The sequence below is a fragment of the Sinocyclocheilus grahami genome, unplaced genomic scaffold, assembly GCF_001515645.1.
Source record: "Sinocyclocheilus grahami isolate Dianchi unplaced genomic scaffold, SAMN03320097.WGS_v1.1 scaffold117.1, whole genome shotgun sequence".
In the NCBI taxonomy this organism is placed as follows: Eukaryota; Metazoa; Chordata; class Actinopteri; order Cypriniformes; family Cyprinidae; genus Sinocyclocheilus; species Sinocyclocheilus grahami.
The window spans coordinates 1,467,884-1,493,793 of NW_015505296.1; the positions used below are offsets into that span (position 1 = coordinate 1,467,884).

A 25,910-nucleotide genomic window follows, 5' to 3' on the forward strand; every position below is an offset into this window, starting at 1 on the left:
TACAGTATTTATTTATCCTCAGTTGTTCAAATCGCGGTAATCGAATACGGTTATAGTGATAATTAAAATATGAAATGGTAATACTAACCGTGGGGTATTTTATCACGATTGATCGTCAAACCGGTAATCGATTCATCTCTATAATATTGTCTTCTGTCACTTTTGATCAATTTAATGCATCCTTGCTGAATGATAGCATTCATTTCATAAAAAGAAAAAAAAGAAAAGAATCTTCCAACTTTTGAACAGTAGTGTATACTGTGAATGTGAAGTCTCAATCTACAGGATAACATGGTGAGAGGTAACATTAACACTGAATATCTAAGGCTGGTGTCTGTGTCCTCGATGGCCTTGTTTTGCCTTGAGCTAGAGACCACCATGAGAAACTGCAGTGCGGTGCTTCATTTAAATGAACTCACCAGCAGAAAAAATGATCTCAAAATGCGCCCATTTGGTCACACACTAGAGCCCTGTGCAGTACAGTATTTATTTATCCTCAGTTGTTCAAATCGCGGTAATCGAATACGGTTATAGTGATAATTAAAATATGAAATGGTAATACTAACCGTGGGGTATTTTATCACGATTGATCGTCAAACCGGTAATCGATTCATCTCTATAATATTGTCTTCTGTCACTTTTGATCAATTTAATGCATCCTTGCTGAATGATAGCATTCATTTCATAAAAAGAAAAAAAAGAAAAGAATCTTCCTACCCAAACTTTTGAACAGTAGTGTATACTGTGAATGTGAAGTCTCAATCTACAGGATAACATGGTGAGAGGTAACATTAACACTGAATATCTAAGGCTGGTGTCTGTGTCCTCAATGGCCTTGTTTTGCCTTGAGCTAGAGACCACCATGAGAAACTGCAGTGCGGTGCTTCATTTAAATGAACTCTGCATCAGAGTGTGATTGCCCTGACACTTCAGTCCAACCCACTGAGCTTCAGAGAGACGCCAGCAGCTCCGATTTCTCAAACACTATTGTGAATGTTCGAGCACTGTGTTACACTCAAACTTCACTTTCTTTCTGTTATTTTTGGGAAGCATCTTGATGTCTGAATTTTTAAGTGTCAGCTGTGCATGAACAAAGAGGAAGTGAAACCGTGTTAGCATAAACAATGAATCAAGAAACCCTTGTTATGATGTTACTTTTAATGGTGATTAGTGGTCGACCGAACATGTGTTTTTTGACAGCCGATGCCGATAACTTGGAAAGCAGGGAGGCCGATGGCCGATATAAAGCCGATATAATTGTATTTATTTTAATTAATATTCAAGAAATTTGAAATCATTTGAAAATGGGTTAAAAAATAAATGTGTTAAATAAACATACTTATACATTAGATGACAAAGTATTTTTCACAAATAAATAAATATTTAATGAAAAATATAATAAAAACAGGAAGTAAACACTGTAACCAACGGGGCACTTAGTATTCTGGGAAGTTTGTGTGCATTGGGAATCATATTTTTTCAAATAAAGCCAAGGTAACACTCATTTTAGAGCACACAGTAGAAATGACATGAATATGACAGTGAGCAAATGCATAAAGCGCAGCATAATTTGAAATCACGAGTTTATCGTTTTCCAGTCAAGCAGAACTCTCCACCTGTCCGTATTCAATTCACACAGACCGACCGTGACGCAGAGAACACGCGATCATGCAGGATACACATGCACACTTCACAAGGTCTCACAACTGGATTCGACTAAGTTTGCAAGGTTTGTGAAATTAAATGTTCATTAGTTATTCAAAGATTTGTTTATATGATATAAATGCATGTTTGCTGAATGCTGACGGCAAACAAGAAAGTAATTATAATGTTTGCCTTTCTATTACTAATAATATAAAAGCAATCATTATGATACTTTTTGTATACATTTTAATTCCTTTGTTTAACAGTTCTATCGGATTATTATACAGACGTCTATCCGTATTAGACAGAACTGTTAACGATTGTGTGCTCAGGCACTGCCGTTCTCAGCGCCGTCAAAATAAATGTCCCGCATCATATCGGCCAAACAGGAAAACTTATCGGCCAATGCCGATATTTTAAAAAAAAAAAGCCAAATATCGGTCGACCACTAATGGAGATCCTACAAAATCAGGTCTATTGTGTCCAAAACCATCCAAGTGTGAAGACTAGGACATACTAAAGCAAGCAAAATCAGTAATAACATTTATTATATGAATAAGGGAATCGTTCAGCAACTATATATCAGAGCTACACAAACATTTTTATAAGCCAAACCTCTTTGAGCTAAAATAATTACTTAAGCTACCTTGTGAGGTTTTTAGTTAAAATTTTAGTAATTAAAGAACACATGCAGCTGCTGATTAATAGTCACATGACATGCAGGTAAACAAATCAAATATTTAATCTTTTTAGTAAGTGTCTCATTTTGATTGTTTTTATTTTAAAATAAAATATTTTTATGCTTTATATTATTAAATAAAATAATTTAATTTACCTTAATTAAATGAAATAATTACATATTTAAATTCATAAACTTCTATTACTAATTACTATATTGTTAATTATTGGCTTTTCATCAACATAAACCCTATTTTGTGTCAGTTTCAAAATTTACAGACAGTATAGCCAATGAATAATAAATGTTTTTAGTTTGTGCATGTGTGTGAGAATTTTGGGTAAATGTTGTGTAAAATAATTTGTTTCAGAAATGTGTAAATCTTAAAAAATAAAAGCAATGTAGGACTATATATTGGCAAATGGCCACCTTCTTCCATCAATATTGCCATCAATATTGGATATTTAAAGCCACTAGTACCACTACAGTAAAGCAACCTACATAGCCCTTATATAACAAGACACTGTCACATTTCCGTCACACAGAAGTCACATCCCACAGATGAACACGTTTAATATAATCAGGCACTTTGCAGCAGCACAAGAGTATGAGTGGATATGAATTGTGCTTGAGTTCCTGTGTGAAGCCAAAGTTATAACTTTCCCATTGATTCCCCAGAGGAGGACCAGCTACTCTCATTGAGAAGCCACTGCAGCGGAGCCCGAGCTCGCAGCTGGCCACACATTCACACCGCTCAAAGACTGCGATGCCTTCACTAAAACACAAACGCTTTCACTGAGCAAAGACGGACTGTATGTCAGCTGAGCAAAGCAAGCCACCTGCATACTAACTAAAAAGATCCACGTCACGCAGCAAGATCAAGCACTTTTTGCTCAGATGATTCCAAGCTTGTGATCGTCATGAAATTGGTTCTTTTTAATTAAATATTTGGGTTACAATGGGTTCAGTGATAGTGGTGAGTCACACATTATTAGTTTAATTTAAAACGATTAAAACCAATTTCTTGCAGCACACAATTTAATTTGATGCTATTCATAATCACTCAACTCAACTGGTCTATCAAGCTCCTATTTAAAAGGCTTCATCTGAGACCAGCAGAACCAGTTCATTAAGACATTTATTAGAGAATTAGGCAGCTCTTAAAAGAAAAACAAAACAAATAGAGAGCAGAGAGTCATGAAAAAGAGTCATGATCAGCACAATTATTTCATATGGTTACAAATAAGTTTGAGTGCATCTCAGACATAAGCGGAGCTACCATTCAAAGTTTGGGGTGGGTAAAAAATTTTTTCTAATGCTTTTGAAAGAAGTCTCTTATGCTCACCAAGGCTGCATTTTTTTAAATCAAAAATACTGTAAAACAGAAATATTGTGAAATATTATTAGCATTTAAAAGAACTGTTTTCTATTTTAATATATTTTAAACTTTAATTTATTCCTATGATGCAAAGCTAAATTTTCAGCACCGTTACTCCAGTCTTCAGTATATGATCCTTAAGAAATCATATAAATATGCTTATTTGGTGCCCAGTTATTGATATTGGTTCCTATCATTATCAATGTATGCATGTATATATATATATTTTCATTTTTTTTTTGCAGAAATGCCTTCTCAGGAGGCAGGCTGTGATGTGCTGATGATTTTAAACGTATTAAATATACTGATCTTCTGGTTTAAAGGGATAGTTGCTGCTCCCCATTGACTTACATAGTGTTTTTTCCCATACTATGGAATCAATGGGAATCAGCAACTGAACGTGAACAATCCCTTCAAGGCAGCGGTCCTCAATCCTGGAAGACCCCAGTACTGCGACTTAAGATATAATTCAGGTAATTATCAATAATGGATCAAAAATGTGCAGTGTTGGAGTTCTTCGGGACCTGGATTTGAGCACAGGTTTTAGGGGCTGTGCCATGAACAGACCTCTCTGGTGCCGTGACCAACAATGAATGAACACAGATCTATCACTGGGTTAATGCTGATCTTCTGGATAGTTTAGGGTTGTATCTGGTGCAGTGACTAAGGCTCATCTGCTGCATGTCATGGCCTCACTGGGCTTCTGGCTTCCCTTGCTCCCTCTGACTTAACATCACGTGCCTGACTCTCAATATCAAACCTCTGAGCATCAATCCAAACCACTTACCGGGTCTAATAAAGAGACAGCGATCTCCGAGTGGTTTAAAAGCGATGTAAACACTCATTTGACAGGTAGCCCGACACTCCCAGCAAGCCTCGGACGGGAGCTGAGCGCGTGTTAGCTCGTTAGCATGATCCACATCTTACCGTTCAGCGGAACATCCAGATCACCCACAACCGTAACAGGGCTTGTTCCTGCTCGTCCCACCACGAGCCTCGAGTCAGTATAACGCTCCGCAGCCCGACTGTGAGGGTTTGGGGCTGAAATCGGGCGGCCGGAGCAGCTGTGTGTGTCCAGGCTTCCGCAGCTCGACGGGGGAAGTTCCTGCCACTGACAGTCCGATTCCTCAGCACGAGCTCTAATCACAGAGTGGCGCAGAAACAACAGACTCACAATCACACAGTCAGTCGCTCGCGAAGAGCTGCACTGGCTGACAATGGCGTTGTGTTCACTCCTCCTGATGATGTCTTCCCAGGATTCAGGGAGAGCAACTCCTATTGTTTGACAATCTGGAATAACATATTTAGTGATATAGATTGGGAAGAGTTTTGGCTTGTTCGACAAACATTCTTCTTATCTAATAAAGTTGGTGAAGTCTCTATCAAAATGATCCATAATTGTTATCCGGTAAATTACAAACTTGCTAAGTTTAACAATAGTATTTCCCCCAATTGCTCCTTTTGCCTTCAGTCTGAAGAAACAATCAATCATGTGTTTTGGGACTGTGCTTATTCTAAAGTGTTCTGGGTTGACTTTTCCCATTTTGTTAACACATTTATATCCAAACTTTTGTATAACCCCAAAAATTGCTTTTTGAATTTAGACCCTTCTCACTGTAAAAGTATTATTAATCTATTGCTATATCTTGCTAAATTTTACATTCATAAGGTGTACATTTTCAAAGAAAACTCCCTACTTTTTTATTTTCAGGAAAGATTTGGATGTGTACGTAAACTCTTTAAGAAACTCTAATAATTCTATTGCATGTAAGACTCTTTCATGGTGTAAGTCGATACATAGTTATCCAAATTTTATTTATTTTTTTTAACTAAATGTCATGATTTACTCACCCTCATGTCATTCCAAACCTGTATTTCTCAAAATATCTTCTTTTATGTTCCACAAAAGAAAGTCATAAAGTTTTGAAATAGCACAAGGGTGAGTAAATGACTATAGAATTTTCAGTTTGGGGTGAACTATTACTTTAAGACATGCCGGGTGCTGTGTGTACATTAATGAGGGAAAAAAATTAACTTAAATGATTTTAGCAAATGGCTGCAATATAACAGAGTGAAAAATTTAAGGGGGTCTGAATACTTTCCGTACCCACTGTATTTAAAAAGTCAATTTTTTTTAATGGAAGAGTACATTACCGCTCTGCATATTTTGCATGTCTCTCTTATTTAACACAGCTGATTCAGACAACCAGCTCGTTAGAAGAGAGCTCCATGCATGAACGGTGTTCTGATTGACATGATCCCTACACAGTGTTCTTTGCTCCCTACTCCCTGAGAACGGGAAAACCGTTGCCAAGTTCTTCACTTCACACACAGATGAAACTTACTAGAGAAGTGTGACATAATATACCTCTGTAAATAAATACAATTTAAATTCACGTCTCGCACACTTTAATGCACTTTAATAAACTGGAATCATGGCGGAAAATCCTCTGTTGTCGATAGAAGAAACGTCTGAAGAGATAAGAGATGCACACAAAATGTGCAGAGCGGTGGTACGCGAGGACTGGAATTGAGAACCACTGATATAGAAGAATATGGAGCTCATACTTGAGGAGAAAAACACCTCAGTTTTATTCAGAGGCCTAAACTGAATAAAGCAACGCAGTTGCTGATATTTATATGGCTAAAAGGTAAGATGCAATTACAGTATGACAGCTTATAGTGTAAAACAATTATATATTTTTAACAGTATAGCAGACTATTTACATAAAATGCATTTAAATATCAGCCATCACTCTATATCTTACAATAATATGTTTTAATAAGATGATATTTAAATGCTTAATGATCAAAGTTCTGTAGTTTTTATTGTGGGGGCAAAGCATATAATGCAACGTAATACAGTGATGACTGAGAGATGAACAAATAAACAGCCTTTTACTTGTTAAATAATTATCAATCAGAGGGCAGAAGGCAATCAAGGCATGTAGAAGATTGTATACAGGTGTTGTTATATTATAATAACTATTTGAGTATTTATCTCACCTGTTATAACTGGCATGCCTTGTAATGTTTTTGTCCAAGAAGTGTTTGTAGAATACTGCCATTTCCTCACTGCTTAAAGTCCTTTTCCTTCCTGGAGCCATAATAAATGATACATTATACACAAGGCATGTCCCCAACCACTTTAAGATTCAATTATCAGGTCGATCCATATGAGTTCTTCAATGATTGATCCTTAAACAAGTACATTTGGTTATATCTTTGCCAGTTAAGTGTGATAAATATACTGTAGGTAATGTTCATGTTTAGACGGCTCACCATCATCATCTCTCTCTGACAACCCTTTTGCCGACAGTTGCGATCGCACATATTCTTCCTTTTTCTGTAAGACAAAACTTTAACTTTTTTTTTTTTAAGGGCAAGTGCTGCTTTTTTGTACAACATTTGCCAACATTGCTATGTGCTTGCTAAGCTGTTCTAGAAGGCCAGAGTCAAAAAATGTCCACTCTCTTAAGTATTTACAGCAATACAAATAATAAGCATATTTCTGCAAGCGGCTAAAGAAGTAAACATTTACAACACAAAACTACCCTCTAGTGGAGATAGTGGTAAAGGAAGAACTCCATGGAGGATTTCAATAGTTGCAGTAACTACTCAACATGCTAAATGTGTTTCCTGCATCAAACTGTGTGGTTTTTAAGCTCGCACCACACAACTGTGGTTCTCGCACCTTGCTAAATGTGAAGTTCTGGTTAGTCCAGAACTCGTGACTCCAGTCTTCAGTCTCCTGTCTCAGATGCATCAACTTCCTTTCCAGTGGTGTCTCATTCTCCGGGATGTGGTATCTGATCGGCCTCAGGTCTGACAGTCTGTCTGGTGGACCAATCCAGTCATATTTGGATGTTGCTTCTGGACTGAATCCAGTCCGCTACAACGAAAAGATTCAAACAAGGCAGCATAAGAAATTTCAACAACAACAAAAAACTATAAATCTGGTTAAAATTAATTAAACTGGATCTACAATAGTAACTTTTTTCTAATTTAAATTATATATAAATTATTACATTTCAATAATCATTAGGAAACGTAAAACAAAAGGTAAGGATGTGCATTTCTAAATGTAAAATAATAACAGCAACAGTACATTTAATTGAACGACACAAACCTCTGATGGCTTGACATGTTTCGGTGCTTGGCGACAGCGCAGGGACCTAACGCAACGCAGAGACCTACATATTAAATAACTGCCTGTTTTTACATTCATCGTTGATGAGTCATTGACCTTGACCAAAAATAATAAGCACAATTTCTCCACTGGCCTCCGTTACAGCATGAATCTTCAGTACATCTTCTTCTTCTTCTTACCGCCAACGACTGGAATTTCAGTTCTTCTTCTTCTTTTAGGATTTAACGGCGGTTGGCAAACCAACTTAAAAGGTGCATTCCCGCCACCTACTGGAAAGGAGTGTGAAGCGCACAATGAATAGGAACTTTAGAAACAAGAGCTACCTAATAATAAAAAACAAAAAACTAAAAATAAAAGAATCGGTATCCTAAATCCTATTAATCAATACTGTTTCCTTTAAATAAATAACTAATTCGCGATATATTCCTGATTGCTTAGATCCATCGCCTAACAAGACCTGGAGTGACAGATAATTTATTTCCAGATACCTTAAAGCTTGGCTTAGTTGGAAGCATTCTCTTTCATAAGCCTCACATTCTATAAGTACATGTTCTACAGTTTCTGTTAACCCACATTTGTCACAATTTCCATTTTCATGTTTTCCTATTCTATGTAAGCACTGATTTAATAAACAATGAACAATACGCATTCTTGATATTATAACGTCCTCTTTCCTGTTTCCAAATCTTCTTTGTGTGTGTGTGTGTGTGTGTGTGTGTGTTTGTGTTTGAAAATAAATGCTTTCAGTAAATACTTTTACAATGTCACATAAAAATTCAATTTTAAATAATGTTTTTAAATATTTGAATTGAAATTCTCTTCATTAAAGAATCCTGGAAAAAAAACAGATCACTGTGACCCATCACTGTAAAAATATATCACCGCAAATCATCAAATGAGAGGGATTTGTGAAGGATCATGTGGCACTGAAGACTGGAGTAATAATGCTGGAAATACAGCTTCGCCATCACAGGAATACATTAAACAGTTTGTAAAATTGCAATAACATTGCTGTTTTACTGTATTTTGGGTAAATAAATGCAGCCTTAGTGAGCATAAGAACTTTCTTAAAAAACATTTACCCACATGTTTTAATGATAGTCAGAGTATAATTGTGTTATATTCTCCCGCTAATATAAAACGCCTGAAAACAATTGGACATGTATTATCCTTCAGGCCACTCAGAGATCCCAAACATCTTATATATATATATATATTGATACGTGTTGTTGGTGTGTAATAAATCCAGCCCCTCGTAACTGGCTCGTTCTCGCTTGGCCAGCTGCTTTATGTCATTATTAATTATGGGAAGCCAAACAACCCAAATGTGGGACGAAACGGCGCGGTATTCAAGTGTACCGCTGAGTAGGTGGCGGTAATGCACCTTAACGTTGGATTCCACCCGCCTTAAAAAATGAAGAAGAAGAAGAGTAATGTTCGCGCTGCGCTGTTGTAACTGATCCGCGCCGCGCTGTCAGCTCGGTGGCGCTAGTAAACACGTCCTCTCTGCGCTGTCAACTCGGTGGCGCTAGTAAACACGTCCTCTCTGCGCTGTCAGCTCGGTGGCGCTAGTAAACACGTCCTCTCTGCGTATATCTTTATATATCTATATTTTTACGTCCTACCATTATACTCTTACAGCCCATTTACACCAAGAAACGATATCGATAAAGTTTTGATATTTGTTCTAGTTTTATGAAAATAGGGAAGTCCACACGCTATGAGGATAATGGAGGAAAGATATTGTTGGAATCACATTCTGAGCTTTTTTTCCCAGCAGATGAACAATAAAAAACACTGACAGCCAGTCAGAATCTACCTGCCTTTAAAGAGCTCGAGTTAGAACTAATATATTTATCATTATAGAGACTAATATATTTCTGGCAGGATAAATATAACTATAAAGTTTTAATAATCGTTCTAATTCTATAAGAAAACTGAATCCACGGCATGGCTATACATTTGGATCTGCTAATGTTGCATCGCATTTCTTTTTACAGCGCTGTGCATTGTAACCAATCACACACGATTCCGCTGAGTTTATGAATGCAATGGCCAATCAGAATTCAGATGTATGTCGAAGCAATTTATGGCAGTTTTGGGGATCTAAATAAAATAGTGTTATCTTTCGTTTTACTAATACACGTTTTGTAAAGGATGACTGGCACAAATTAAATCTAGGTCACCCCCAATTTGGTAAAGAATGTTTAATATGTTTCGTCGTCGAAACACACTTGCATTGGTTGATTAAAGTTAGGCTAATTGTTAATAAATGCCTCTACACCTTACCTTATTCATTTATGTAATGAGAAAAAAAAAATCTGATTTATTATGATCAATTTTGACCTACTTGAGACACGCTTTAAATGTATTAAATTTAAGTGGACAATCAGATTTTGGTATTGTAAAAGTCACACTTAACATGTTTTCCTTAACTTATCAGTTTAATTTAATTTTCTAAAGAGATGCTCCACTTATAAAGTGTGGACATTTGAGTGATAGCATACACACTAGGCTACACATACATGGGCTAAATAGAGAGATTGCTTGTTTTGATAGATAAGTGTAAGTTAATGGGGTCCTATTATGCTTTTTCACTTTTTCAACTTAGTCTGTAATGTTGCTGTTTGAGCATAAAAACGATCTGCAAAGTTACAAAGCTCAAAGTCCAATTCAAAAGGAGATATTTTATTTAACAGAAATCACTTTTCATAAACTTCAACGAACGACTCGTTTGGACTACAACGCATATTTTCCGGGATTTGTGATATCACAGATAGGTTCTGCACGATTAATCGAATGCGATTGTCATGCGCATTTTGTTAAAAAAAGCCGGTTCTGTAATCAGCAGTAAATCCTCATCACGTGCTTTCAGATGGAGCAGAATTTACTACACACAGCCGTAGTTCACTGACAAGCTATGCAAAAAAATTGCAGACGATTTTATTGCGCGATTATGAATTCGAAGAAATTACAGATAATGACAGCTGTTTGCATAGCTTCTCAGTGAACTACGGCTCTGTGAAGTAAATGCTGCTCCATTTGAAAGCATGTGAAAATACCACATTTGATAACATATTTTTACTCAAAACTCACTTCATAACGTCAGTCGAGTGTTTGAAATAAATCCTTCTGTGAGATGATGTGGCTTCTTACACAGAATAAGGCACACAACATATTTCATAGTATTTAAGCAGTGATAAAGGCATTGCATTATAAATATACTTTATTTTAATGAAAATTATAATAATAAGAACTCCGATAAACCATATATTGTCATAATCGTGTGTTTATTAGTCACGTTGAATCAATAAAAGCAGTTCAATCTTCTGTTTATCCAGCTACCGCCATAGGCATTTCCTGGGTTTCTTCTGCGAGGCATATTTGGAGTTTCAGCGCGAGAGCGCCCTCTGGCCTTTGGAGTGAGATTTACTGCTGATCACAGAACCGTGCTTCATTGAAAGATATGCATGACAATCACAGCTTCTGTCGAATCGCGATCTCGAATCTTCTGTTTATCCAGCTACCGCCATAGGCATTTCCTGGGTTTCTTCTGCGAGGCATATTTGGAGTTTCAGCGCGAGAGCGCCCTCTGGCCTTTGGAGTGAGATTTACTGCTGATCACAGAACCGTGCTTCATTGAAAGATATGCATGACAATCACAGCTTCTGTCGAATCGCGATCTCGATTCCATTTCGATTTATCGGGTAGCCCTAATCACAAATACCGACGAATGGGACGAGACCTGGTTGAGCTGCACTAGAGAAGGCAACGAGTGTTATCACAATGTTGGAGACACGCTATCTTTCCCAAGGCAGACGAACTTAGAGTGGTTACAATAATCCAGGTTTATATCGCGCTCAAATTGATTTGATTTTTTGACGCAATATTTACACTGAAGCTTGCAGGCGGGAGCCTGTTCTAGTACACCCCAAAACAAAATCAAGACTTTGTAAAAGAGCATAATAGGACCCCTTTAAGTAACATGGCATTGACCTTCAATGACACTCACTCGCCGCCACCTACCGGCGTAAAGATGTCACTGCATAAAGAGTCACTGAGTGAACTGATTCAAAAGAGTCACTGAGATGAATCACTAGCGCTTATAGTGGGAGGGGAGGGGTGGGGCAGGAATGCAGTCCATACCCGATGTGATGCTGCTGCTCTAAATCCCGGTCTCTGCAAGTCCACGATCCAGAAATTACTGGAGTGTTGCACCGCGCAAAACATTTCAGTAGCGTAGCTGATGGAAACGGAGTCCGTTAGACATGTGCGCGAACGTTTTCGGCGCATTGAAAAGGTGAGAAATATGCTGCGCATTTTAGGAGGTGGTGAGATATGCTCGGATTGTGTCGGAAAGGGTTGGCTGGTGTTCAGAAGCAATCAAAATGTCCTTCTGCGATGGTTTCGTTCATGTAAATCCAGGCACAGCGCTGTCAGATTGCAGGAAGCATCGTTTTGGTGAAGCATGTTCAGGTTTGTGTTATATTCTAACTCTGCCTTATTGATTTTATAGTTGATGTCACGGAGGTAGCCACATATTCAGTACTGGGGGACGAACAAATGTAGTAATTTAAGAATCAGCCACTGAAAACCCCCATTCTGGGGGGACATGTTAGGTTCCTGGTTCATGTATCGGGGTTCAGCTGTAAGACACTCTTCATGAAGGCACAGATGATGATGATGATGATGATGAAGAGACGTGTATTGCATTCATTCATCCTCCGTGAACAGAAGACGGTTCTCACTGACCTCGCAGGTAACATCAGCATCAGAGCTGCTGTGGACAGCTCCAGAATCTCGACTCCTGCCTGTAATATTGATTCTGAAGTTTGAAGACCCCTGCTGTAGGTCCCAGTAACTGTAATAGAAAAGAAGTTTGGTCATTTTTAATTTAAAAATTAAATATACTGGTCTTGTTCTGCCAGGACATTATCCATTAAGTTAACGGACATTGCTTTATTATAATAAAGTAGTATTATATTTTGACGTCACTACAGGTTACTGATGTGCATGTAAACTGGGAAAACTGTTATTTTAATAATCTGATATTTGTGAGTTATCAGCTTACTGGTGTGCATGTAAACGTGCTCCATGATTACTTCAAAATATGGGTAAAACACCTGTGAAAAAATCAATACGGAATCAATTCCTTAATATTACGATATGTAGATAGGTACAAATAGTACACGGTACATTAGGCCATATATTTTTTTAGACTTTTCCATAGTGTACGTCATTTATTATTTAAGTTAATGTTTATTGCATCATTTTAGTGTCATGTGTGTTACCCTGATGGTTGTGACAATATTTTCTACTCTGAATTTCTGGCAACTGCAGATGCCAGTTTTTACCGTAAATTTAACAGGATGTTTTTAACAGTATACTTCAAAAAGTAGGCCTATTTTAATTTTTTTTTTATTGTGATGATGATGAGAGATTGCATTCAGCCTCCATGTACAGAGAACATTTTTTGTTTAGTCTAGTTAGACCTCCATCAGTTCCTGTGATTTTATTATTATTATTATTATTATTATTATTTTAAAATAAGGCAAACAAGGATATAAGTACAGTTCATTCAATACTGTTGCTTAACAACATACAGATTGTTCAGCTGACTAAATGTCTTTACGGAAAAAAAAAAAACCTTCAGTTGACCAAAGCTCCATAAAACAGTTTTGAAAGTTGTGAGTTGTGAAAATGACATGATCGAAGACCTTATACAGTTTGTGCCATTGTAAAGACTGTAAGTCTATCCCTCACAGGCCCATTTCCATCTGTGTTAAATAATGTGTGTTGGTAAGAAAATATGTGTGCAATTTGGAATCAAGCCTGTATGTCCATATTATTGATTGTTTGTTGTGTATAAGTGACATAAGGTGTTTGTTTTGTAGTCAATGAAGTGGTTCTTGAGCCTTATTGACAGTGTTATTGGGAATACAGAAGGCAAAAAAATGTAGGAAATACTTAGGGTTTACTCATTTGGCCCAATAAGTGGGGACCATCCATAAAAATATTGTTCCAGCCAGGCCATGTGAATTTGAGTTTTAGAAAATAATTAATTGACCCTGATGTGGCGGAATGCCATGAATGGTGAGAGAAACAGTGATGTATTTAGCAGTTCCCACTGAAAAGCTTTGGCATGGATGGCATGTTGGCTCTATGGCTTCACCCAGATTTCATAGTCCAAAGTGTTTGTGCCCATATTTACTTGCAAGAAGTTGGAACCTATAATAAGAGGTCTTCTGTGGCTTAACTTACTGGATAGCGGAGAATGATAAAGGAGGGGGGAGACAGAAAGCTGGGTAGCAGTTGGAGAATCTGGACAGATGATGGTTCTGACTCATCCTTATCTGACCCTTCCCTTCCCTCCTACAATCACAGCATGACGTCACATTAACGTTGTAGTGTTGCTCAACTGTGGGAACCAGATATTCAGCAAGCTAGGTGAACTGTTCATAAGTTCTCTTGAATTTGGGAGTATTCAAGGAGTATGTATTTGATATTTTTAATGTGACAGTAATATATAACTGGTTTTGTTAGATTGGAGCAGATGATGCTTTTCGGTGAGAGGGACTTTAGTATGGTGCTTATTTGTATTTATATATGGCTAGTGTAATCATTTTTATTGACACTGCTGTGAGTTTTCTTCTTGACAACGTCCAGGCTGTTTACCTGGTTATATAAAAGGATAAAGCACCCAAGGCATACTTTTAGAGGGGAAAAAAAGCCATCAAGAACAAGCTTAACATCTCCGATCCTGAGGACTGCATTCTCACTGCACAGTTGTAAATGTATTGTGCATTAAAGTAATATTCAGGATTAAATGCAGTTTAATCTCTTTCATCAGCATCTGTGTCATACTCTCGATTACCACAAAAAATAATTTTGACTCATGCCTCAGTTTGTAATGTGTGTTAGAGCTGCACAATTAATCAAATCTCTAATCGCGATTACAATTATGGATGCCACAATTACATAATCGTTCAAAGCTGCAATTAATCGCTGAAAGTCCACTTATGTTATTCTGTGTGCTTAAGATGCTTTTTTTTTTCTTCTACATGTTATCTTAAGGGTTTTTCCATTGTTTTAAATAATTTTAGTTTTAGTATAACACTATAATACCATTTATATTTTATAAGAAACCAATCCGGTGTATAGTTGACATTTGAGGCTTGATACTATAGAAAAGCACAAAGTTTTCAGTTCGTTTTTTCAGCTTATTTTCATATAAAAATACGGCATGCAGTTCCATCAAACAATGGTATAAACATCATTCAATGTAAATTGTGATAATCGTAATTAATAATCGCAATTACAATTTCAAAGGAATAATCGACAATTATGATTTGTCATAATCGTGCAGCCCTAATGTGTGTACAGCTGTAACATTGTATAAATTGTACTGCTGAGGTGGGACTACTTTTGTACTTTGTATATATTGTTTTATAAAATTTGGGGTCAGAGGTTTTTTTATTTTTTGAAAGAAATTAATAATTTTATTCAGCAAGGACACATTAAATAAATCTAAATCGACAGTAATGGCATTTATAATTAGAGATGCACCGATTGCAATTTTCTTGGCCGATTCCGATTTTTTTGTTAGTTTGATCTGCCGATACCGATTTTTGCAGATTCCGATTTTCTTTCTAATAACTATAATTGACAGCATATACAAACAAAAATCAACTTTTCTTCAACGCAAAGTTTTATTTTCATTAAAAAACTCAAGTGAAAAGTCCGTAATAAAATAAGAACAAATACAAAAATTGCAAACAACAGCACAAATAAATGCAATAGAATAAAGAGAGCTATGAAACTAAGTTTTTCAGGTTAAGTAAGCAGGTAAGAAATGCTGGATGTGCTATTTTACATTTGATTACTTTAATTTCTGTAGTCTTCATTGTAAAAATTAAATACAGATTAATGCTTACCATTAAAGTTATAAAACGTATGGAGTCAAGAGCAGAAAGTGATTTTCTTTGTCTTTTGATTAACATGACAGACAGCAGCAGGAATATTGGACTGCAGGCCCTTTAAGAGTTTATCCACAGACCCAATATACTGTTGCACAACATGTGTTCTCTTTCTCAACTAATTTTGAGGCATTTTGACATAAATGTTGTATGTATTTGACCGTTTTAGCGCAGTTAGCCACTCATTTTGGTATTTGTGGCTCACAAGCTGTTTGAGACTGAGCGCGGCTTGTGCGCTCCACTAATATAGATCAGTGGTATGTAAGCGTGAAAACCTGCGGGAATGACTAAAATAATGCGCAATACAAGCACTATTTAACCGGAGCGAATGAGACGTGTGTGTGTGTGTGAGAGAAGGGGTCGTCGGAGAGATGAGAGTGAGAATGCGTGGCTGATGTTATTGTCTGTGCCGCTGGTAACAAAACGGATCGGCTCGAAATCGGAAAGAAGCGAGACTGACCAACCAATCACCGATCCAGACCGATCATGAGAAAAATCGGCCGATCGATCGGTGCATCTCTATTTATAATGTTACAAAATATTTATATTTCAAATGCTGTTCATTCAAGAATACTAAATAAAACATACTATCACAGCATAAGGTCACATATTGTGTTCCTCAAAAAATATTAAGCAACTGTTTTCATGCTGATAAAAATAAGAAATGAGCAAATCAGCATATTAGCATTCTGAAGGATCATGTGACACTGAAGACTGGAGTAATGATGCTGAAAATCTTATCAAAATAGATAATAGTTCTTGTAATATTTCACAATATTACTGTTTTTCTGATTATTGTTGTGCATAAGAGAAGTTGTTTGCTGTGGTAATCAAACTTAAATTCAATAAACAAATCCTCCATTCAAACTTTATGGTAGATAATTTCAGTCTCGAGTGTGTAGTCTATTTTTGATGTTTGTAAACTATACTTTTTTTTTAAAGTAAGATTACATCCCCCTTTGATGTACATTGATACAACCTCAAAAAATATTAAGCAACTGTTTTCATGCTGATAAAAATAAGAAATGAGCAAATCAGCATATTAGCATTCTGAAGGATCATGTGACACTGAAGACTGGAGTAATGATGCTGAAAATCTTATCAAAATAGATAATAGTTCTTGTAATATTTCACAATATTACTGTTTTTCTGATTATTGTTGTGCATAAGAGAAGTTGTTTGCTGTGGTAATCAAACTTAAACTCAAACAAATCCTCCATTCAAACTTTATGGTAGATAATTTCAGTCTCGAGTGTGTAGTCTATTTTTGATGTTTGTAAACTATACTTTTTTTTTAAGTAAGATTACATCCCCCTTTGATGTACATTGATACAAATGTAACTGATGGTGTCATTGCAATTTGCATTCATTGCATTTATTTACATATTAAATCGGTTTCATCTCCATTGCATACAGACATGGACATTGACTGTGTTGATTCATCTGTGCAGTAAACTGTTGCTGTGTAAACAGCAAAGCGGCTCTGGTGCAGATTCAAAGCCTAAAATTAAAATGTACCCAAAACTTTAACCCTATTCTTTTGCTGCCTTGCAGGCACTGCTGTTTCCTTAGGAAATGCACATCTAATGTTGATCAAAAGAACTGCATTTTTAAATAATACAATAATAATAAATTACACACATGCTGTTATTGTATCCTTAACTTCATGCTCCGGAAATGACCACATAGAAAATAGTATATTTGTGCACTTCTTTTAGTTACATTATATTTTAAAGCCTTCTGCGATCTCTTCCATGTCTGTTATCAAACAGAGAGCCCTATGGTCTGGGTGCTAATGGACACCGTCTCTTTAAGGACCACGAATCTGATCTGTCTGTGACATCACAGACACTTCCCTGGGGAATAGCAGCGGCAGTCTGCTGCCAATAAAATATTGTCTAGGACTTTGAATCTGCAGAGGTAAGTCCGCACTAAATGGACTGTGTTCTTGAAGGGCATCTGTACTTAGGGACACTTCATTTCTCTAAACATATTCTGCAGTTTGGGTTTGTTGGAGCATTTGGGTTGACACGCTTTTTTCTAACATGTGCTAGCCAGATTTTGCCATCTTTTTGTGGAAATGAGTTGGACCCATGGTGTCACGACTCCGGCAGGTAGGAAGTACATTTTCCAAGACCCTCCAGTAAGTTGGGTTGTTGCAACCAGACTGTTGTTGTCAAAATCAGATGAATGGATTAATTACATAAAGTCAGACTTGGTACGCATTAACGGTTGCATTTCAGATGGACAGATTAAGCAATTTATATGAACCTTCTGGTTTTCAGAAACTGTTTCTTCACAAAGTTTGTCCACCTAATAAATGGAGGTTTGTTTTAGTGATGTGTCATGCATTCAGACAGTTCCTGTTTCCTGCTCTGGCATGCCTATTTGGTAATTGTTTTGTTTATGATGGCTGTAGTTGGAAACATCTGGCTGAGTCAGCCTTAGTCATCACAGCTGTACAACACATAGAACCTGTGCACAAACCTCTCCTGTGTTTTTCATCATAGAAGTTTACCTGGGTTAGGACTAATCCTATTTTATCCCACCACACAATTATATCATTTTTTAATTTTATTTCTCATTACAGGCATCCACTAAAAATGACGCACTGGTTTAAGTAATTTAAGAAAAGAAACATTTGTTTGTCACCATATGTCTTTCTGATGTCGTTTGGTTCACTGTTTTGTTATTTTGATTTAATGCAATGAAATTCATGCATTTTTAAGCCTATCTTAAATGGATATTTCACCCAAAAATGAAAATGCTGTCATCATTTACTCACCCTCATGTCATTCCCAACCTGTATGACTTGCTTGCTTAGAAATTGTGAAGAATGTGGGTAACTTAAAGACATAGTTCACCCAAAAATGAAAATTCTATCATTAATACTCCCCCTCATGTCTTTCCAAACTCGTAAGACCTTTGTTCATCTTCAGAACACAAATTAAGATATTTTTGATTAAATCCGAGAGCTTTCTGACCCTGCACAGACAGGAACGCAACTGAAACGTTCGAGGCCTAGAAATGTAGTAAGGACATCATTAAAATAGTCCATGTGACATCGGTGGTTCAACTGTAATGTTATGAAGCTACGCTAATAATTTTTGTGTGCAAAGAAAACAAAAATAACAACTTTATTCAACGATTTCTTCTCTTCCAGGTCAGTCTCCGCCGCACGTTCACGAGAGTACGAGGACGCATGCATGTGATGCTACTCATAAATGTTTACCTATAAAAGTAAAAGCTTCTCTTTTACTTGTATTCCATTTCATCCACTGTATTAGAGCTCTGCACAGGCCTCAAATTTAGGCCCTAGCCCGGCCCGTGTCCGACAAGCTTATCAGAATTACTGGCCCGAGCGCGTCTTTTTTCCCCTTCTCCCAAAATAGCTTATACTACTGTTTCAGCTATTAAAATAGTTAAATTTTGTATGTAATAGCAAAGTGATTATATTTTGTTTCGTTTTTTTATGAAGTTAATAAAAAAAAAACGTTTGGAGCATTTTTTTGATCGTTAAATATAAGTTTTAGTTTTTTAAAGTAAAGACCAAGTGGCCAGCGGCAGACAGTTTGTATGTTTGATCAATTTAGCCTTCTCAAATCATCACGACTTGCCTAAAATAAAATCTATAGATATAAAACAGTTCAAGCATATAACAATGTTTAAACGTTAAACCTAGATAAATGTGTGCTATATCCAATAGTTTGTGCGGAGAGTGGATAAAGCGCGCTTTGCAGGACATAGAGACGCCAGCGCGATCACTTGCATTTTTTTCAGTGGATACGCCATCATTTTTGCTCATAAAGGTAAGAGCAATACATCATTCGTAGCTGTAAAGGGTCTACTTTTATTTGTGTGCACTCACAATATCAACAAAACGTTGTGCTTTTATAGAATAAAGAAAACAAACATTTCTGCCGTCTCATCTTGAACAGGAGTGCTTCACAAAAATTAAACAAAACTCAGTGAATACATGCCTCACAGACATGATAAATATAGCTAAAGAAAGCTTTAAACTACTACTTAACGAAATAAAACAAATCGAAAACAAAAACTCTTTCATTATAATCATAATCCATAAAGATGCACTTCTCTCTAAAGGTGCGTCTAATGAGGAGATGGGGAGTCAGGATCGGCAACTTCATCCTTGCGACACCGACTCAGAAAACACTAGTTTATTAGTAAATAACTCAAATATCTCCTTACTATTTCCCCCTGACACATTCATGGTAATTACTTTTGCTGGTGCTTTGCGGCAAGCTTAAGCCTATTGCTTGCATTTGAACGCAGAACTCTTCAGCTGCGCTGACGGCACGCACCATACATACTGCTGCTGCGGGACAGTAAACACCGTCGAGCCGCTCTTGATAGTCGCCGTAGCACGGTCTTGTGTTGTTTCCACCAGCGAGGCAATTTTTTTCATCACTAGCCTAATTGATGGATGTTTAAAATATAAAAATACGGAGAAGCCTAAAACAGGCCTGAGGCCCGGCCCGCGTCTGAACTATGACGTGAAAATTGACCCGAAGCCCGGCCCGAGGGGCATAATAAAGTCGGGGCCCGTCGGGCCCAGGCTGAAATGCAGGGCTCTACACTGTATTGACACCATGTCCCAACATCATCCTCTCACTATTTCCATATCCTGACTAGCTCACCTCTCTCTTCTCTTTCAGCCTGTTTAGGAAACCCTTTGATGGTGGGAAGAGGACAATGGATCATGGCAGTCAGCAGCCACAAACTCCGCAGACGCCAGGACCCTTCCCAGGTTATACGGGACCCCAGGGCCCCTACCCTGGGCAGCACCCAGCCCTGTTACGGCTAGATGAGGTGCAAAGGGAGATTGCCACCCTGGGCCCACAGGTATGCTCTTACAGCGGCCTGCAGAGCGACAGAGAGTACAAACGACTGGAGCGAGAGCTGACCCGATTGCTGCTGGAGGTCGATAAGGTCAGGACAGGCCATCAACGCCAAACAAACTTTTTGGTTCAAATAAAGTCACACCAGTTCATTCTTCTTAACTATATTTGTTTCCCAACCCAGGTGGAGACAGAGGGCAGGCCGGAGCTTCAGCAGGCTCGGAAGCGTGCGGCAGGAGAGGTGGAGGGTCTGCTTCGCTACCTGGAGGGCAATGCTACGCATCCGTCTCGGCTGGCCATTGAGGAACTGACCCAGGAGGCGCAGAGCTTGCTGAATGAAGGGGTCGTAGGGCCGTTCCGACAGGGCCAGGCTCAAGATGCCTTTGAGATCAGCGAGGAGCTGGTGGAGGCTGTGCAGGACGTGTCCATGCGGCTGGCTCAGGTCAAGACGGGAGGGAATGTACCACTCCGAAAGGCACGTTACAAAGCATTGACAAGGGTCTGTGCTGTACAGGAAATACTGGAGGGTCGTGTACGCACTCATATGCTGGCGCTGCCGTTGTCCGATGACACGCACGAGGCCGTGCAGCGTATTAATCAAGTCATGGCTCAGGTGAGTGTTATTGCAAAAAATATATATCATGAGAAGTCACAAACCTGCATCCTAACCTGCAAATCACTGTTCTTTATTTTACACATAAAAAACAGACCATTTAATTTTAAGGGTCAGAGAGAGAGTAGAAAATGGCCATTAAATGTTATTAGTGTTAACATAAGTTAAGAACTTCAAATCTTCTCAAAACATTTGGGGTGAGTAAGATCTGAAGGATCATGTGACACTGAAGACTGGAGTAATGATGCTGAAAATTCAGCTTTACCATCACAGGAATAAATTGCATTTTAAAATGCATTCAAATAGAGAACAGTTATTTTAAATTGTAATAATTCTTCTCTATTTTACTGTATTTTTAATGTAATAAATCGAGACTTGATGAGCATAAAAGACTTCTTTAATCATTTTTGAAAGAATGTTCTGATTTTATGCTTGAAACAACTTAATGTTGACAGTAAAGTAAAGAAAACCTGAAAGGAGCTCATCTTGTGTAGGTGAGTGGTGCCCGGTGCCAGGAAGTGGCTCTGCTGATTGGTCTGAGTGGGCGTGATAGCTGTGCCCACCTGGCGAGGATCCTTACAGAGCTGTTGGTTGAACTGGACGCCCTGGATGTGTCTAGTAATTCTGCAGTGAGGAACTACAGAAAACAAGTGGTGGAGGAGATCAATGGTCTGCTAAAACATCTTGACCTGGAGGGAGAAGGAGAAGAGACACACAGGTAACACCAAATACACACATCAACACACAAACTACAATATGTAGCACCAGTGAAATGCACTCTTATTTAAAGATGAAATTTTTAAATATAAATTTGATTTTTTTGTTAAAAGATAAAATTTTATGTATACAAGTTTTGTATAATTAATTAAAAAATTTTTGGGGGGGAAATCATTCTCTTATGCTTACCAAGGCTGTATTTATTTGATCAAAAATAAAGTAAAAACAGTAATATTGTGAAATATGATTGCAATTTAAGTTTTCTAATTTGATATTTTAAAATGTCTTCTGTGATGCAAAGCTGAATTTTCAGTATAATAAGTCTTCAATGATCCTTCAGAAGTCTAGAAAATATTAATTTCTACTATTAAAAACAACAATTTTACATACATTACCATTCAAAAGTCTGGGGCATCATGGTTTCCACAAAAATATTAAGCTGCAAGTTTTTTTCAACATTAATAATAATGAAAATGTTTCTTGAACATCAATGATGAAGAAACATTTCAAATATTAAGAAATCATTTTTGTTATTTTTTACATTTTTAAATATATAAAATGTGATATATACAAATTTTTGTTATTTATATCCAAAATATAACTTGTACGTGATCAAGAGTTATTTTTAATGGATTATTAGTTACTTTTTCTATTTTTAACCTATATTAATGAAGTTGATTCATTGTACCTCCAGGTATGATCTAGCGCAGAATGACTCGATTCGTGAAATTGAGGCGATCAGGGGCCATGTCTCAGTGCTGCGGGAGGAGGTGCTTCGGCACGGTGCTGCAGGACAGGGGACGGAGCTGCAAGGTCTCCTCACGCACCTGGATCAGGTGGACACGGGGCGAAATCCCTGCATTCGGGAAGCGCGGCGCAGGGCCGTGTTGGAAGTTCAGGCACTCATCACCTTCCTAGACCTCTGGGAAGCCCTAGGACGGCGTAACCCCGGACCAGACGAGCCTCCGCCTCATGTGGCCGTGTGGCGTGTCTTAGCCAGCCTGTGCAACCTGCAGGCTCAGGTTTTGGGCTTTGACGGCAAGAGGGCTGACAAGAGCTACATGGTATTGGAAGAGCTACTGACCAAACAACTACTGGCTCTTGATGCTGTGGACCCTCAGGGCGACCAGGGGACCAAAATTGCCCGTAAGCAAGCTGTTAAACACGCCCAGAATATCCTTAGTTACCTGGATATGAAGACAGATGAGTGGGAGTACTGAGAGGCCAATAAAAGAGACAGAGAATAAGGAGCTGCAAGAAAATGGCAAAAGCTTTTTTGCCTCTTGTGCAACATATGAGGACACGGTCGTGCCGAGGATATAGGCCATGGGCGATATTTTTAATTTGTGTATAAAAGACTTTGTGTATCGCCGTGGGCAGTGAGACTGTTACCCATGATGCACTGCACCTGCTGCTTTTTTTGGTCCATTACTGGTCCCTGAAAACGGTCTTTCTTCTGCCAGAATGCTGTTTCTAATGCACATGAAGCATTTGTTTTCATGACAATAACCCATGACGATCTTTTTAGTTGAATCTGTGCTGTTAATTGGTGTGGTGTGGTGCTAAACCCTGTTTTGCTGCCAAAATCTGCTTCCTGCTTTGTCCAACATGCCTGTGTGGGGCACATTTCAGTCTTTATCATGGTGTGAGTACATCAGCTCTTCATTCCTATCCAGTTAAAGCCATATAGGAGCAGATGATCCTGTTATGACCACAACAGGATGAGCAATGGGCCATTTCCTGTTAATCACACATAATGGAAAAGGCAGCAGTGTTCATAGGTTTAATCTCTTCTCTAAATTGCACTTTCAGAGCCTGAGCTATTCTTGCTACAGTTGTTAGCCGAATATAAACAACAACTGACCCAGTGGAACAATATTTTTGCATTTTCTTGCATCTTCTACATATATGTCCCAGTTTACATTACAATAGATGAGAATGAATAATCAGTTTAAAGGTGAAGTGTCATTTCTGCGCCATCAGTGTCACCAAATTGACAGTTTACACTTTTCATTTAACTTAAAATTATGGCTTACTTATAGTTTAGAAATATAGGCTATTCACATTATGCTAATATGAGAAAGTGTTATAAACTTCACCTTAAAAAAAGACTCAAGGTAAAGCTAAAAAAATCTATCAGATTTCTAACCCTTCCTGCAGTTTTGTCAGATTTCATAGAGGACTGTGGCCAAAATTGCAATGAGGTATTGTCTTTCGAGACGTTTCTTTTTACTATCGATATGGAGGACAAAAAATAGAAACTAGTTCACAAGGTTTCTTGTTATCTCCATTGCAACTATGGAATCGAGCAGAGACTGAAAGTGTGTGTGTCTGTGATTGTTCAAAAAAAAGTGGTGCGTGCTATTTTGGTGGCGAGACTGATCAAAGTGGACAGGGGTATTCTAGGACATTTTTATCTGAGCAGCATGGAAAGACAGCAAGCTATCAAACACTCAAAAACTCAACAATGTGACCCAAATCTGTTTTGTGTGTGTGTGTGTGTGTTACACATGATGGATCTAGGGGTTTTGGGATGACAGCATGAACAAGTAAAGATTTGGTTCACTTTCATATGTGGGAATAAATTGGACAAAATGAGTCCCACAAGTGACTTTTGTTATGAACAACAGGGTTTTCATCATATTTGCACATTGGATTTACCCTTGGTTTGAATTACACTCTATAAAGTAGTACACATAAAGGTGCAAAAGTATATTTACTTATTCCGTTTCTTTACTCTCAAATATTGTGGCTTGGTTTGAACTGTAACTATAATTTGGCACTACTGTAGATTGTTCATTGGCCGATATGAACTTAGAGAGCAGAATAGCCAATGGGCAATATATGATAATACAATAAGGCAATAGAGTGCAACAGTGGGGTTCTGGATTTAAAAATCATATTCATTTTCTCCATAGAGGAATTAATTTGAATGATAACTTGCTACTGTGAACTATATGGTTAATCGATGGTATATGCTTTTCTTGAAGCATATTTCATTACTTCAACTTGTTTTTTTTAATAATCATGTTCAACAGCTGGTGAAAACTACATTACCCATGATTCTGCAAAGAAATATCCACCACCTGATATTCAAAACTAATGTTTTAGTTACTAAAACAAAGTTGTTTTAAACTAAAGCTCGGAGCTGCTTGGTTTCATGGCTTGTAACTCATAAATGAGACTTTAAAAAAATCTCTATGGGAAAAATGAATGGAAAAAATACTTCTGGAACCAAGGCTGCTGTAAAACGATTGCACTTCATTAAAATGACACTGAAATTAAACAAACATTTATTTACACTATATATATATATATATATATATTTTTTTTTTTGATTCACTAAAATATTTGAAAATAGATGTTATGCATTGATTATCTTATTATTTGTAGACTTGTGGAAGTAACAAGGGATTCCAAGCAGGCATATATATATTATATTGATCTATAACAAGTAATGATAAAAACGTGACAATATAAGTGAAATATTCTAATTAAATACACTAAAAATATTGTCATGTTAAATTTTATTATGTAAGTTGTAAACATGTCAGGATCAGTCGTTTTGGAATGAATTGCTTGAGTGAATGATTCAATTACTCGCTTCTAAAGATCATCACTTTTTAATTCTTGAATGAATCAGTGTTATTTAATGAATCATTTGTGCATTGCCTGTTTAGAGCAGTGTCTGATGTGGACTACATTTAATTAAGTCATGTAAACAACTTTACAAAAAAAAAAAATCATGCTGCATTTGAAAAATGTATTGGGCACTTCAGCTTGCAGTGTGAAATACCCCTCAGAGACTGCTGAGAAAAGTTGTAGGAGTAGCTTGTCTGTGGTTAAAACTGCAGGAATATCCAGTTCCACTGTTTAAAAATGGATCACTAAGGCCAG

General features: G+C 37.4%; 3 protein-coding genes across 5 annotated transcripts in view; 1 reads left to right on the forward strand and 2 right to left on the reverse strand.

Annotated features, from left to right (window-relative positions):
* Nucleotides 1-4,917, reverse strand: part of LOC107589570 (kinesin light chain 1-like) — a 32,781-nt gene extending 27,864 nt beyond the window's left edge. Inside the window, exon 1 of the mRNA XM_016278060.1 lies at nt 4,626-4,917. The gene's annotated coding sequence lies outside the window, so the exon portion shown is untranslated. The remainder of the gene's footprint in view (nt 1-4,625) is intronic.
* A 1,582-nt stretch (nt 4,918-6,499) lies between these two features.
* Nucleotides 6,500-8,047, reverse strand: LOC107589589 (apoptogenic protein 1, mitochondrial-like). Its single transcript, XM_016278071.1, has 4 exons — nt 7,828-8,047; nt 7,393-7,590; nt 6,981-7,044; nt 6,500-6,795 (listed from the first exon to the last, which is right to left on the reverse strand). Exons 1-4 carry the CDS (start codon nt 7,924-7,926, stop codon nt 6,701-6,703), a joined length of 456 nt encoding a protein of 151 aa, XP_016133557.1. The 5' UTR covers nt 7,927-8,047; the 3' UTR covers nt 6,500-6,700.
* Nucleotides 8,048-11,901: 3,854 nt separating this feature from the next.
* LOC107589542 (BAG family molecular chaperone regulator 5-like) lies at nt 11,902-25,287 on the forward strand. 3 transcript variants are annotated; one of them, XM_016278018.1, is made up of 5 exons: nt 11,902-12,324; nt 20,501-20,774; nt 20,868-21,296; nt 21,791-22,014; nt 22,708-25,287. In XM_016278018.1, exons 1-5 carry the CDS (start codon nt 12,317-12,319, stop codon nt 23,231-23,233), a joined length of 1,461 nt encoding a protein of 486 aa, XP_016133504.1. In that variant the 5' UTR covers nt 11,902-12,316; the 3' UTR covers nt 23,234-25,287. The 3 variants fall into 3 exon arrangements, with proteins under 3 accessions (XP_016133504.1, XP_016133503.1, XP_016133505.1); XM_016278017.1 differs by having other exon boundaries at nt 11,902-12,148; XM_016278019.1 differs by lacking the exon at nt 11,902-12,324 and adding an exon at nt 18,994-19,064.
* The last annotated feature ends 623 nt before the right edge of the window (nt 25,288-25,910 follow it).